The sequence below is a fragment of the Plecotus auritus genome (genome assembly GCF_963455305.1).
Source record: "Plecotus auritus genome assembly, chromosome: 6".
NCBI lineage: Eukaryota > Metazoa > Chordata > Mammalia > Chiroptera > Vespertilionidae > Plecotus > Plecotus auritus.
The window spans coordinates 153246981-153263291 of NC_137773.1; the positions used below are offsets into that span (position 1 = coordinate 153246981).

The 16311-nt window shown below is 38.4% G+C and overlaps 1 protein-coding gene across 3 annotated transcripts in view; it reads left to right on the forward strand.

Annotated features, from left to right (window-relative positions):
* Nucleotides 1-420: 420 nt before the first annotated feature.
* CAPN7 (calpain 7) overlaps nucleotides 421-16311 on the forward strand; it is a 38438-nt gene continuing 22547 nt past the window's right edge. For all 3 annotated transcript variants that reach the window (XR_013960795.1, XR_013960796.1, XM_080672035.1), the window contains exons 1-8: nucleotides 421-792; nucleotides 3457-3565; nucleotides 7693-7850; nucleotides 8942-9009; nucleotides 10925-11125; nucleotides 12731-12817; nucleotides 14079-14205; nucleotides 15454-15539. Coding sequence is in view for 1 of the 3 variants with exons in the window: in XM_080672035.1 (XP_080528161.1) it covers nucleotides 691-792; nucleotides 3457-3565; nucleotides 7693-7850; nucleotides 8942-9009; nucleotides 10925-11125; nucleotides 12731-12817; nucleotides 14079-14205; nucleotides 15454-15539 (938 nt within the window). In the remaining 2 variants the exon portion in view is untranslated. The remainder of the gene's footprint in view (nucleotides 793-3456; nucleotides 3566-7692; nucleotides 7851-8941; nucleotides 9010-10924; nucleotides 11126-12730; nucleotides 12818-14078; nucleotides 14206-15453; nucleotides 15540-16311) is intronic.

Below are 16311 nucleotides of genomic sequence, written 5' to 3' on the forward strand. Positions count from 1 at the left end.
GTGGAAAATAAACGTTATTAATCGGTACCTTAAAAGAATCCTATATATCCTATGAATGTCTTTATTTTAAGTCCCTTATTTTTAAAATTTCAGTTCAGATGATGTTCGGAAGTGATTTTTGTTGGCTCTTTGAACCTTCCCTTTAGCTGGTAGAAAAAAAAATAAATTTGTACGGCGCATGCGCCCCTGTCCCGGCGAGACCCCAGCAACAGCGTCAGCGGCCCGGCCACCTCCACGTAGACGGCGAAAGCGTACTGGGCCCCGACTTGGTATTGCCCCCCCAATCCCGGGAGCCGTGGCGGTCACGTGCGCGCCTGCACGCCGGGAAGGCTCCGCCCACCTCCTTGAACTCCCGCGAGGAGTCCGGCCTGCGCTGCCCCAGCCCCAGAGAAACTCCCGAGGGCGAGGCTGCGCTTGCTCAGTGTGGCCGGTGGGCGGGGCGGGAGATGCGGAGGCCGCGGAGGGGGGCCGCCCCACGGGCTGGGTGCCGGAGCTACGCCGTAGGGGCGCGGCGTCACGGCAGCCCGAGCCGGGAAGACCCGTTCTCTTTACGCTGCTGCCGAAAGGAAACTTGGTTGGTCCTTCCTCGGTGCCCCGAAGTCCTGGCCCCGGCTCCCTGGTGCGCCACGGTCGGCGAAGCGCCTCTGCGTCAGGGCCTCGCTCCCCCGCCAGGTGCGGAGCCTCGGCGCCATGGACTCGTCGGCGCTGGAGCGGGACGCCGTGCAGTTCGCGCGGCTGGCGGTGCAGCGCGACCACGAAGGGCGGTATTCTGAGGCGGTGTTTTACTACAAGGTGAGCTGGGGATCGCGGAGTCCGTCGGAGAGGCCAAGGGGCGGGTCCAGGTACCGAGGCGACCGGGCCCACTAACCTCTGCTCTTTACCCTCTTCTCTTCCTGCTTTCCTTCTCGGGCACCAGGCACCCCCATGCCCACCCGGGCTTCTGCCACCCGGGCTTCTGCCACGAGGGGGAAGTTTGCTCATAGCTTTGGAGTGACCACTTCTCTGGTTGCAGTCCGGACTGGCAGTGCCCACCTGGAGCCGCTATGGCCGCAGTAGTTAGGTGTGGGTAGTTAGTAGCCAGCTAATTCTATCACTTGGTTCTCATCTGCGGCTCCTGGGAAGTGGTCTCTAATACACACTAAAATAATGCATGTTCGTTGAAGAAAAGAAAATAAATTTTTAAAGAAGAAAACGTCTTTCATCCTAGCATTTGATGGTATATTTTTGTGCTTGTGTTTCGACGCATGTGTGTGTACCCCTTTTTTTAAACAAACGGATCCTACTGTTGATACTATTTATAACCTGTTTTCATTTGAACTTTTTCACATCATTACATTTACTTCTGTAATATCTTAACAGATGCATAGCATTCCATTATGTTTTTTAGCATCATTCTGGTTTTTTAGCATCATAAGTAATGGTTCGATTAATACCCTTGTTATTCATTCTTTACACATGTCTTTTATATAAATTACTCGGGGCAGAATTATTAAATCAGAGTGTGAGCTTCTACAGTCCACCCTCTGCTCTTCAATCTTGAGGATTTGCAAACACACCCCTCCAGCCCTCTTCCTCCTTGTGGAGGCAGCTGTATCTTTATCATATTGTCACTTATTTTATTTTTAGAAATGTTGTCAGATAAGTAGTAGTAATTTTTTTTCCATGAACGGATATGCTACCAGTAGTGTGTGGTTTGCTTTTCTCAGATTAATATTTTATTGACTTCGTTTTATTATTCGTATTTGGAGACTTGTTTTGTTCAGAATCATTTCGTTTGGACTTTTTTTTCAACAATTTCAGAAGGTGTTATTTAAAAGTAGAAATTCTGTGTCTTTTAGTTTTGTGAAATAACGTAAATATTCATAGATTAAAATACTGCCATATAAAATATTTTTTTCTAAAGTGAAAGAATATACTATGCAGTGCCTCTCGTTTAGCTATAGGATTTATGTGCATGTCATTGGGAAGAATTTTTTATCTTTGAGAAAGTCAGAGTGGTTGTGCGCCTAGGAACTATTTACATAAACTTTGAGATATTTAGTGCTTACTTTCTTCATACTGTTCTGTATGGGATTCCTTAATGTTAATCACTTTCAAATAGAAATGAAATGAGTAAAATAAAATTGATACCAGCAATTTTTAAAATTTGCCTTATTTGTTAAGCATAATAATTTGAAAATCGGTATTTACATGCAAGATAATTAAAGGGGTAAAATATACATTTATACACATGTATATTACATTAATTTATTGAAGTTACGTGTAGCTATAATGTATTTAGATAATGATGGTGCATGTGAAGTTATTTTTTTCTCCCCTGAAATAATTGAGTTACAGAATCTGAGGAAATCATAACTTTTGTACCCCCACAGCTTTTAGACTGAATTTCCGTTTGGATCAAAATCAATAACTTTTGTTTGTTACTGATTTTGTTAGGTTTAATGAAACAACTCCCGCTCCAATAACTGGATTCAAAAAGTGATAGTCAGTGGATGGCTTCTTTGGATTCAGACAATTAGCCATGCGGTTTCATGAAGTGTACCTGTTTAGGTTACTGCAGAGAAGGTGTTGCAATTTGGAGAAATCTCTCTCTGGTCCTTCTGGTGGAGCCTAACCTGAAAAAGCAGGTTCCTCTTCAGGGTCGCCTAAGACCATCGGAAAACACAGATATTTACATTACGATTCATAACAGTAGCAAAATTACAGTTATGAAGTAGCAACGTAAATAATTTTATGGTTGGGGGTCACCACAACATGAGGAACTGTATTAAAGGGCCACGGCATTAAAAAGGCTGAGAACCACTGTTCTAAGTGGTAGCATTGGTAACCATCCTGAAGTGGTGATGGGAAGAATGGCAGCTCTTTCTCATTAGCCACAGCATAATTGGCTGTGGAAGTCAGGGAATGAATAGCTGGAAGGTGAACCCAGAGTTTCTTAATTAAAATAAGTTGATTTCATACAGCTGAAACCTGCTTTAAACTGTGACACTATTTGGCAGTATTTTCTGTAGACAAAGATTTTCTTTCCACTATGAGATATTTAAGCTTTATATTTCTTATAATCTTTTCTTGACATTTAGTTTTACCTTATTTTATTGGTTATTGTTATCTGTTCTAATGCTTTTAAGGCTCAGTTCACCATTTTAAGGTATATAATTTTAAGTCTGACCTGTTGCAAAAAGAAAACATATAAACCACAGCTATTCTAAGAAAAGTTTATAATCAATCCCTCCTATTTGAGTTGATAAATTGTTAACAGTATGAGAAAATTAAAAGCATGAGGAACTGAAGAAAGGATATTGGAGTATTATATAATTCATTTGCTTTATAAATAAAATTATTAATATCTTAAGGACATTCTATTTTTGTCATTCATAGAAACCAATAGTTAAAAAGTGGTAAAGAAAATTCAAATTGTAATTTACATATTAGATTCCTTTGAATTCTTATTTTTAGGAAGCTGCACAAGCCTTAATTTACGCTGAGATGGCAGGATCGAGCCTAGAACACATTCAAGAAAAAATAAGTGAATATTTGGAAAGAGTTCAGGCTTTACATTCAGCAGGTTAGTAAAAGACTACTAAACTTGTCACTATTTTTTTTTTTTTCTCTTCCATCACATCTTACTTTTCCCTCTATGTTTCTCTTTCATTTTTTGTCTTTGGATCTTGATCCTAAGTCTCCTGTTGTTAATTCCTCTTTTGGTAATCACGTCTTTAAAAGTCATAATATGTAAATGAATTATAGATCTGTGAAGGAGAACCTTAGAGATAATACAGTTCAATCTCCCAATTTCCCAGAGGTTTAGAGATGGCAAATTATTTACATTCTGACTGTATCATTAGCAAAATCAGGATTAGGACCCTGTTAAAGTCTGCTTTTTAAATATTTGTCACATGCCCTCTCCTGGTATTAAGTTTAAATGACTACTCCTCACCTGTTGACATTTTGTTTTAGAAATGCATTCATCTCACTAAGGACTCTTTAACCCTTTTTCCTGTGGCCCTATGATAAAGCCACAAGCAGCTTAGAGCAGCAATTTATTTTCAATCTTTTTTATCTCACAGTACACATAAACTATTACTAAAATTCAGTGGCACACCAAAAAATATATTATTTTTGCCAATCTGACAAAAAAATAAGTATAATTTTATTTCATTCACACCGGATAGCTATTGTGTTGACTGTCATTTTTTAATTTGACAACCTAGTGAAAAAGAAGTATCTAAATAGTCAGGTATTGCATGTTTTAAAAATTCTTGCAGCACACCAGTTGAACAGGTTAATATCACTAGTTTAGAGGAATCTTTACTTATTCAGCCTTTCCTGATAAACTTCATGCTACATTCCACTATTCATTCTGAATAGATAGCAGAAGTTATAAGCACATAGTTGGTATAAAGTAGATTTGATGATTGGATTTGTTGTTATGACAGTCCCTTTAAAGACAATTGGTTTAGCCTGGTCAGTGTGGCTGGTAGAACATGAGCCCACATATTGAAGGGTCTTGGGTTCAATTCCTGATCAAGGGCAGGTACCTCAGTTGCAGGTTCGATGCCCGGCGTTGGTTGGGTGATTGCGAGAGGCAACCAATCAATGTCTCTCTCTCTTACCCCCTCCCTACTTTCCATTCTTCCTTCCACTCTCTTAAAAAAATCAGTAGAAAGCTCGGCCAGTATGGTGTAGTGGTTGAGCATCAATCTAAGAACCAGGAGATCATGGTTCCATTCCAGGTCAGGGCACATGCCCTGATTGCAGTCTCGATCCCCAGTAAGGGGCCTGCAGGAGGCAGCCATCAATGATTCTCTCTCATCATTGATGTTTCTATCTCTCTCTCCCTCTCCTTTCCTCTCTGAAATCAATAAATATATATATATTTTTAAGTCAGTGGAAGAACTATCCTTAGGTGAGGATTAACAACATCAAAAAAAAGACAAGGTGGTTTAGTTTAAGACAAGTCCCAGAAATTGTATATATTAAGGTTCCAAAAATTGTATGTATTAAAATGTGGACTGCCTGTGCATCGGGGCCCTACTTGATAAAAAGTTACATTGATTCATGTATTCAGAATACCTATAAATTCAAAAAAACTTTTATTTTCCCAACCAAGTAAATTAAGTTCTTAATTTATAAATGTGATGCTGAGGCACAGAATGAGATAGCCCTTATCTCTTGAAAGAATAAAGCTTTCCAGTGAAACAAAGTTCAAAAGGATTTTTAAAGTATAACGTACCTTAATTGTTTTGCTAGCTTTTGGGCCCATTTTATTCAACAAATGAAATGAAATCTGTAGAGCATTAAATGGTTTCCTTAATTATTATTTTACACAGAAGAGTCATTTATCAAATAAAAATCTTATTCAGAAACCCAATTTTTAAAACATAAAATCTGCTGGCAGTGAAGAGACCTTTGAGAGATGAGTTGTCTTTTGGGTGGGAAGAGGTAACACAGTTTGAAATTCACCGGTGTAGAATAAAAACTCAAGACTTGGAATTAAAAGATCTAAGTTGAGGCAGTTTGAACCCAAATCTTGATCTCTCACCTTCCTCCCTGAACAACATGAGCTTCAGCACCCACTCCCATCTTCTCCACCAACTACCAGACCCTGGGCTCTGTTCAGTCACCCAGCCAGCCATCAATGTGGCCAGTGTCTATGCAGGCACTGGGGGTTTGGGCTTGCAGATCTCCATGTCCCCCACTTGACCAGCAATGTGGGGCTGCTGGTGGTCTGGGGACCTAGTAGGTATAGGGGGTGTCCAGAGCAAGGAGACTATGCAATTCCTGAATGACTGCCTGGAGAGGGTAAGGAGCCTGCAGACTGATTATGAGAGACTGGAGAAGAAAGGACCCAAGGGCTCAGATCTTTGCAAGTTCTGTGGACACTGCCCACATTGTTCTGCAGATTGATAATGCCAGTCTTGCTGCTGATGACTTCAGAGTCAAGTTTGAGATGCAGTTGGCCATGCATCAGTCTGTGGAGAGTAACATCAGTGGGCTTTGAAAGATCATTGATGACACCAATATCACTCAGCTGCAGTTAGAGACAGGGATCGAGGAGGAGCTGCTCTTCATGAAGAACCACGAGGAGAAAGTAATGGTCTATAGAACCAGACTGCTACTTTGGGTTGACTATGGAGTTGGTTGCCTCCAAATCTCAGGACCTCAGCAAGATCATGGTAGGTGGGCATCTGGGCCCAGTATGATGAGCTGGCTCGGAAAAACCAAGAGCTGGACAAGTACTGGTCCCAGCAGATGGAGGAGAGCACCACAGTGGTCACCTTGCAGACCACTGAGGCAGGAACTGCTGAGATGACATTCTCAGAGATGAGATGTATGGTCCAGGTCTTGGACATCAGCCTGGACTCGATGAGAAATCTGAGGGCCAGTTTGGAGACCATCTTGAGGGAGGTGGAGACGCATTAATGCCATGCGGATGGAACAGCTTGACAGGATACTGCTGCACCTGGAGTCGGAGCTGGCTCAGGCCCAGGGCAGAGGAGCAGCACCAGACCCAAGACTACAAGGCCCTTCTAAACATCAAGGTCAAGCTAGAGGCTGAAATTGCCACCTGCTGGAAGAAGGGGAGGACTTCCATCTTGGTGATGCCCTGAACAACAGCAACGCCATGCAATCCAACCAAAAGACCACCACCCCAGGATTATAGATGGCAAAGTGGTGTCTGAGGTCAGTGACACCAGAGTTCTGAGATGTTAAGGCAGCAGAAGTGGGGCACCCCTTAGGAGGCTGGAGACCAACAAAAAGTTCAGAGATCATTGATCATTAATAAATAAATAAACAGACAAAGATCTAAGTTGAGTCCCTACCCTTCATTTGTAGCTGTGAAACCTTAGGTTACATCACTCATTCTCAGCTGGGAGGGATTTTGCCCCTCATGAGATATTTGGCAATGCCTGGAGAGAAATTTAGTTTTTACACTAGGGGAGGTGGGAGTATACTTCTGTCATCTAGTTCGGTAGAGGCCAGAGACATTGTGAAAAATCCTACAATGCACAGGACGGTCCACAGCAAAGAATTACCCATCAAGAATGTCAGTAGTACCAAGGCTGAGAAACCCTGAACTAGATATTTTAACATTTTTGAGGTTTGGTACCTTCATTTTATGAATGGGATTCGTACATTATTCAGAGAGGTGTTACTGAGGGTTAAAGTAAAAAAGATCACCAATCCTAGCCAGTTTGGCTCAGTGGATAGAGCATCAGCCCGTGGACTGAAGGGTCCTGGGTTTAGTTCTGGTCAAGGGCACATACCTCAGTTGCAGGCTTGATCCCCCACCCTGGACAGGCTCATGTGGGAGGCAACCAGTCGATGTGTCTCATATCGATGTTTTTCACTGTCTCTCCGACTCTCTCTAAAATTCAATGGGAAAATGTTCCTCAGGTAAAGATAAGAAATCACCATATACTTTTAAGAGACAAAACATAAAGCTTTTAAAGAAAGATAACAGGTTTATTGAGATATAATTCACATACCAGAAAATTCACCTTTTTATTATGTACAATTCAGTGGTTTTTAGCACAACTCTACCTTGCTAAGTTGTTTTTTGTTTTTGTTTTTTAATGAAGGATTATAGAGTTTGGGTAAAGAATGTCTTAAATGTATTAAAATGGTATGCTGTTTCCCAGATAGATGTATAGGTAATACTTCTTTTATGTGGTTTTCTTCCTATCCTAGTTCAGTCAAAGAGTGCTGATCCTTTGAAATCAAAACATCAGTTGGACTTGGAGCGTGCCCATTTCCTTGTTACACAAGCTTTTGACGAAGATGAAAAGGGGAATGTTGAAGATGCTATAGAATTGTATACAGAAGCCGTAGATCTCTGTCTAAAAACTGTATGTATAGCTACAAGTTAAATTTGGTGGAATTACGCTAAGAAATTTCTCCCTTTACTAGTGAATTTTATTTAACAATTCCTTAAAGGAAAAAAATGTGTCATGAATGTAACTAAATTACTCATTAAAAGATGGAGAGTAAAAAATGAATAGTGGATTTTAACATCTTGTTTAAAGTTTTAACAGCATTAAGATTGAATCAGTAAGGAATTTTTTTCTAAGTTACAGGTAGTTTTTTAACCTCTACATATAACTAAATTAACTTATTACAGGAAGAATTCACCATCACAAATTTAGAATAAACTCCCCTCCCCCTTTTTTTTTAATTTCATACACTAAAAATGAAGGTAGTGATTTGAAAGTGCTTTATTAATTTACAATGTAAAATCCATATGATGAGTTGCTTTTACTTCTCTCTGAGGAGCCCTGGGTGGGATGTGAGCTTTAAAGGGCATCTAGTGCATAAGAGCACTGTATTTGACAGGAAAATGAGGTGAAGTGGTAGAGAGTGGTCTCAGTATTATTCAGAGCACTGGCTTTTTGTCTAGGGTGTTTTGCTCAGGAGAACCATCTAGCCCAGCCGTGGGCAAACTACGGCCCGCGGGCTGGATCCGGCTGTTCTATTCAGTTCTCTTGCTCTCCCCTCCGCTCCTTTACTTAGAATTTTTATTAGTTTACACAAACACTCCATCCATGCTTTTGTTCCGGCCCTCCGGTCCAGTTTAAGAACCCATTGTGGCCCTCGAGTCAAAAAGTTTGCCCACCCCTGACTAGCCTGATCACTGTGGGTACCGGAGACTGGAGGTAAGTGCTGGTCTCTTGAGGTTCCTGCCTTCCAATGGTACCAGGTCACACAGTTGTGTTCCAATTACCACCTGTCCACATTAAGTGGCCTTAAAGCTTACCTCAGTGACAAGTTTTCAACACTATTTTAAACAATACCTTTAAGAATGAAAATAAAATGTCTTGGTTTATTCTCTCATAATTTCAAGAAGTGTAACGTGCATGGTTAATTTTTTTGCTTAGAAATACGGATCAAGAAAATTAAAAAATAATTATGCTTCAGATTGTCTATCTCTCTTTCTCTTAAGTCCTATGAAACTGCTGATAAAACTCTGCAAAATAAACTGAAACAGTTGGCTCGACAGGCACTAGATAGGTGAGTTTTGGTCACTTAAGTTCTTATCCATGGGTGGCAGTGTATTGTGTCACTTAAATGTGACAGATTTATCTAAATGTGTTAGAGCATATAATAACAAATCTCCATCTTTTACCTGAGATGTAGAGGAAGTCTACTTTCTTCCTCTGAGTGCATTTACTTCCCCAGTTTCCTGCTTTAATTTTTAAAAATAACATTAATCAAGAAATGTTTTCTTTAGCTTTTTCTATGTATGAAACAAAAATGATCATGGTATTTGAAATAGAAGACTTCCCTTCTGTTTTGTAATATCAGACTTCCAAAGAAGAGAACTTCCAGAGAGCCTTCCAGAGCTAATAATAAAAATGAAGAAATTGAGAATGAGCCAGCTTACAGCCATACACATACCCTAAATTATATAATGCAGTAATTCCTTCAACTCTGCTCAAATGTCAACTTTTCAATAAGGCCTGTTCTAACCAATATAAAAATGAATATCCTTCAATACTTTTATCCTGCATACTCTATTCTAATATTCTTTTCCATAACACTTAACACTTTCTGAGACATGAAATTTACCAGTTTGGCATGTTAATGTCTGTGTCCCAACAGTCATCACTTCAGTGCAAGCTCTGTGAGTACAGAGAATTTTGTCTGTTTTTGTTTAATGCTCTGAGCATATAGCAGAGTGTTGGACTTGTAGTATGTGCTCAGTAGGCGTTTGTTGAAAGAATAAATGGATTTGCACAATAGAATTCTACCTCTTGAAGAGTACTATAGACAAAGGAAAAGGGTGGAAATAGCTTTTATAGTTATATTTCATAAAATTACCTCCTTTTGAGGTTCTGACTATCTGTACCACTCCAGTCCTCCTTTTTTTTTTTTTAATCAAAGTATAATAGTCATCTCTCCATTTTATTACCATCATCTAGCCTTTGGTTTGGTTTTGTTTTTTTTCAAATTCTTGAAGATACGGACACTTAACACATAGTTATCTTCTCCATTTTGACTTCTTTCACCAGTCTGAATCATCGATGACTTTTATTACCTATGTGGCTAACCCATCCGGTATTCTCTGAGTGTATCCCTAAGTGTACTGGGGTGGGTCAGTCATGGGCTTCTTTGAGGATCTGTTCAATATGGATTGGATCCATTCTCTAAGAAAAATGTACATAAATTTTTTGGCATGAATTTCAAAGTTTTCACAAGACTCCTGAAACTATGTATGGACCTCAGATTAAGAACTTCTTTTAGCTTGTTAGTTCTTTGACAAAGTCAGAATTTCCTTGAATATCACGTGAGGCCTGTAATCCAATCCCTGCCAGTAGTTTCATCTCTCACTGCTTCTCATTTGCACTGTTTACAGGGGTTGCATCATTCTTTTGAAATTACCTTAACTCACTATGCTGTTTCATACTCCCACACATTTGCATATGCTATTCTCTCTACTTCAAATACTTCCTCACTCCCCAGGTGGACTCTGCAGCTCAAACATCAATTCAGAAAAAAACATTCCCTGATTCACCCTCTCTTCCCAGTTCATTAAGTTAATAAGCTTCTGTCATGCATTTACTCAAAAGTAATATTTCATGTTAGCATCTGTCACTTTTGATGTAGTTGTCTTTCTTTCCCCACAAAACTATGAATAACTTAAGAGCAGGGATTGTGTTTTAATACATTCTTGTGTCTGCCTTGCATAGTATCTGATATAAATGCTTACTTAATGTTAATAGAATATTGTTTGCAAAAATACCTTTGGGAGTAGCTTAATTAGTGAACAGTTGACTAGTTTGTAAGAATTTTATATACTAGGTGTAAGAATTTTATATACTAGGTTTACATTAGGAATGCTTGACTGGTTCTTGAAGTAAATTTTATTTTCTGGAAAGCTTAAATGTGAAAAAAGCTAAACAGTGTTTCTGTACCTCTATTATAGAGCAGAAGCATTGAGTGAGCCTTTAACAAAGCCATTATGCAAAATCAAGTCAACCAATATTAAACCAAAGCCACCTCCAACAAGAGCACATTTTCCACTAGGAACTAATGCCTTTCTTGAAAGACCTCAGCAATTTATAAGTCCACAGGCATGCGATGCACAAGGACAGAGATACACGGCAGAAGAAATAGAAGTTCTCAGGTAAATTAGTTTTTGATTCATTGTAATGAACAATTTTGTTAACATAATTAACATAGTTTTATTCTCATTAGGTTTGTTGGGTCATATTCACATCTTATAGTGTATAATGCTATTATATATTACATTGTCATGTAGTCACAACTTTAAATACTTAAAATTTTTCTAAAATATTCTAGTATTAGCATTTCTACTAGGTATGTTTTCCTGAAAATCCTAGTATTCTTCAAAATTGAGCACTAGAGGTTAGGGAGCAAAATAGATCTGTGGCAGACCAATCAATCATCTGTGCAACTTTGTAACCAGATCCCTAATGGGAAAAATAAGTTGTTACCTTGAAATAGCAGTCTAGGCCAGGAGTCATCAAAGGGAAGCCTTGTGCTATGAATGGTTTTTGCATTTCTTTAAAGGGTTCTAAAAAAGAAAACAACAAAAAACACAGAACAGCATATGACAGACCTCATTGCAAAGCCAAAACTATATTCTATTTGGCCCTTTAAAGAAAATGTTTATCAACCCCTGGACTAGGAAGCCATCTCAGTGTGTGGAAGAGCCTCAAGGGTGTTAAAAATGCAAAACAACAGTGATGTGGAACTCCTTGGTTGCATTCTGAGCCCTCCCAGATGGGATAAATCTCTGAGCCAGTGTGGCAGTTCTTCAGTTGGGCTCTGGAAGAGATCTAACCTACTTAGAGTAGTGCAAATCATGTAGTTGCTCATTTTTAATTTCCTAAAATTGAGCCTAAAGGGCTCCTTACGTAGCAGCCACCTGAGGGTATTTTTCTTTCTTGCTATGGATTTTAATTCTGCGCCTACTAATCTGGCTCTCTTTGCCTGGCAAATTGCATGTGAAACGAAACAACACAGAGCAGAATGAATAAGGGTGGTTTTGGAATTGAGAGACAGTAGATTAGTAACAGTCCGACCCTTGGGCTACTCAGCATCCAAAAGTTCTCTTCCGTACTAACTGTTCCTCAAATTCAGTCGCAGTCTCCCCGAATATTGGGGATTAAGTGGTGAAGTTACCCTGCAATTACTTCTAATAAAATGAGGGAAAGAAACAGAAGAAGGAAATAGTAAATATACTAGTATACAAATAAATACACACAAAACAAGAAAATATGCAAAGCTACTACAAAACACATTTCTTTAACTTGTCAAGAGGCCATAGCTGTTATCTATGACACTTATCCACTCCATATTCTCATACCCAGAAAATATGAAGAACATAGCTTCATAGTTAAAAAAGTCATGTTTTTTAAATCTCAAAATAATTAAGCAATTGTTTTCTCCCTTTGGACTTAGGATAGAATTCACTTTGTCCCTGGTGTCACACTTTCAATACTTCTGGTTGGGCCTGTATTGAGACTGTTGTTTTGTTGTGAGACTGTTCTTTTGTTGTAACTCTACTGAATTGAATTAAATCAGTTATTTTCTGGTATTCAACAATTTTGTAAAAAATTTGTCCAAATAAAGACACTGGTTTTGTCCAACATGAGATTGTTGGTTTAATTTTATTATAGTACCATACCTTGTCATTTTAAAGAGTTTTAAGTAAATTTGGTGATTTGAACATTTGCTTTAGATTTTTTTTCCTTGTATTTTTTAGGACAACATCAAAAATAAATGGTGTAGAATATGTTCCTTTCATGGCTATTGACCTGAGAGAACGTTTTGCCTATCCAATGCCTTTCTGGTAAGTAAGCACTATTGCAATTTTTACTTTCAATATTTTACTTTTTCAGTACTTGTTCCATATTCTGAAGTCTAATTAAATTTATAGTTTTGAATTTAAATTTGTAGTTTAAAAATTTGATTGGAAGAGAAGTGTGGTTATGGGGAGGAGATAAGGCAGCGCAGCAATACCTCTGTTACTCTTTTGTCTCCTTTTGCGTAACATTATACTCAGTGCCAAGCACAGTTCCTGGCACAAAATAAGTACTCAGGAAATATTTGTTCAATTGGTGTTTGATCACAACAAAAATGCAAGTCTAAAAGAACTGACTGGAAAGACAATATTGTTGTTTACTAAGAAGATACAATTCAAAAAAGAGTTAATTATGGAAGTGTTAGCATAGCCTTCTAGGATAGTGGCAGCTTATGTCAAGAGCCTTAAAAATAATTGTTTGGTTCAAGACTCCCAGCTTCTGGTCATCCTAAAAAAATAATTTCGTTAAAGATGTTTATATAAGAGCATTCATCAAAGCATCTCATAGCAAAAAGTTATTGAAACAAATATTTAACAATATGGGAATGATTAAATAATGGTACATTCATTTTATATTAAGTACTAGGGTTCCCATAAAAAAAATAAGTCCTTGAAAAATGTAGAAAAAACGCTTGCAATCTAGTAAAAAGATAGAAAACTATACATACAGCATTCAATTTTTTTATATATTTATAGATATATAGAAAATGATGTAAAGATTATACATCAAAATGTTTAGTTTTTATTTATAGGTAAAATTGTTTTGGGGATTCAATGAGTAATGTATGTAGAGTACTTTAGCATAATGCCTGGCATATGGTTATTATTCAGTAATTAGATACTCTCATTGTTAGCCTTGCAGAAAAGAGTTTGTCAAGAGCCAAAAGATCTGTAGCTTCGTAGGTCATTTTGAATGAATCAGATTATATTGTTGTTAGTGGCTTCATTTTATCAAAACTGAATTTCTTGAATATAACCATATCTTTAAAGTAAGCATAAATGCATTTAAGTTGCTCTTCTGTTTGCAGTTATCTGTATTTTGTTGTTTTGTTTTAATAGGGGCGGATGATCAGATTGATTGGATTCATGGTTAAGTGTAAAGAGCCAGATTTAACCAGAGAATTATTTTAGGATGACCTAAATATAGCTAGGATCACTATACAAAAAAAAATAGGAAATTTTATTTTGGTTTTGAATCATTGTTTAAGATTAATTTATTATTGTTTTTTAATTTTTATTATTACCTCAGTGATAGATTGGGCAAGCTACCATTATCACCTAAACAAAAAGCTATGTTTTCCAAATGGGTACGCCCAGAAGACCTCAGCAACAATCCTACAATGATTTATACTGTGTCCAGTTTCAGCATAAAACAGGTATATATTTTGTATAATTTTAAATGAAAGCTAGCATTTTAAAGTAATTTGGATATAGATTTGACTTTTTAAGTTTTTATTATCTATTCAGATGCATGAGTATATTTGGAAAAATTATTCTGCACACTTTTAGACATACTGAGATAATAAAAGTATGAATAACTATTTTGAGCACAGAGTTTTATATAGACCCTATTTATGGACACATGCTTACAGATGAGAAAGTTGAGAATATGAATTTCACCATTGATAAGAAAATAGAAAAGATAGAAATTGGGCTTATTTAAAACACTTCAATGTTGAAACAACAATATGGCTTTATTGCAAACTTTAAGTTTTGCAATGAAATCATAGGCGTCTTCCACATTAGTATAAAATAATGATTCTGAAATACTGTGATTCAAGAATCTTTTATATACATACTAGAAGCCTGGTGCACGAAATTCATGCATAGGTAGGGTCCCTAGGCCTGGCTGGCAATCAGGGCCAATCAGTGCCTCTGGCTGCCAGCTGGGGCCTTCCTTCATTCTGCGCTGCCCTCTGGTGGTCAGCGCACGTCGAAACTCCCAAGGGGACAATTTGCATATGAGCCTTTTATTATATAGGATTCATCTTTATAGGTCATAAACCAACTTTTTAAATGCCTTTAATTTTTTTGTCATTAAAAGTGTGATTCACTGGGTGAAAATGGTAAAGGGGTTAAGAAAACACACACACACACACACACACACACACACACACACAAAACAAAACCCCACAACATAGACAACAGTATGGTGATTACCAGAGGGAAAGGGGAGTGGGGAAAGTTGGAGAGGGTAAAGGGGGTATAAATGGTGATGGAGGGAAACTTGGGTTGGGGTATTGAACACAATACAGTATACAGGTAATGTATTACAGAATTGTACCCCCGAAATTTATATAATTTTATTAACCAGTGTCACCCCAATACAATTTAAAAATAAAGTAGCATTGTAGAAGGAAAAACAGTGGGTATGCCTTTATTTATGCAAGGAATGCATCATCCATATTTAATTATTCTAAATTCATTGAAATAGTTTATTTGGTTTTTCAAGGATTTATTTGAACAAAATTTGAGTTGGCATTATGGCATTTCTATTTATTTCCTACTCAAGCAGTAGTCAAGATATTTACTATAAAAAGTCAGGTTCTAGGTGCAATGCTTAAATATTGTGGAAATGTTGATACATGAATGAAAGAAATATACTGATAAATTCTTATTAACAGACAATAGTATCAGATTGTTCCTTTGTCGCATCACTGGCTATTAGTGCAGCTTACGAAAGACGATTTAATAAGAAGTTGATTACCAGGTAAAAATTTATATTTGTTCCTTTAGCCCTTTTCATATAACTGTCTTAAATAGAAATTTAAAATGTAGACCTTTATGGCTTAGAAAGTAAAGAGAGTGTATCACTCAGAATATTATGGCCTTTATGTGTTAAGCAGATGATTTGTGAATGTGAACAGATTTGCTAAAACTGTGTAAGAATATATGTGCATGTAATTAATATATGAAGAATAAGTATGTCTTGAAATAAATGAAATTGGTCAAAGTAAAATTAAGTCATGTTTGTAATTTCACTCACAGACCGGGTCCCTCAGCCTGGATTGCGAGAGGGCACAGGCCAGGCTGAGGGACCCCACTGGTGCACGATTGGGACCAGGGAGGGAAGCGGGAGGTTGGCCAGCTGGGGAGGGTCGGCGGGAGGGCTCCAGGGCTTGTCCGGCCCATCTCATCTTGCTCAGTCCCAATCAGCCAGACCCCAGCAGCAAGCTAACCTACCAGTTGGAGCATCTGTCCCCTAGTGGTCAATGCACATCATAGTGACTGGTTGACCAGTCAACTGTCTGCCCCCTGGTGGTCAGTGCACGTCATAGCAAGTGCTTGAGCAGCCTTAGCATATCATTTGCATACTAGAGGCCCGGTGCATGGGATTCGTGCACCAGTGGAGTCCCTCAGCATGGCCTGTGGGGATCAGGCTGAAACCGGCAGTCCAACGCTGCCTGTCGCTCCTGCTCATCCTGGCCCCACTGCGCCTGCCGTGGGCTCATGCCAAGTAAGTCCTGATTGAGAGAGGCTCA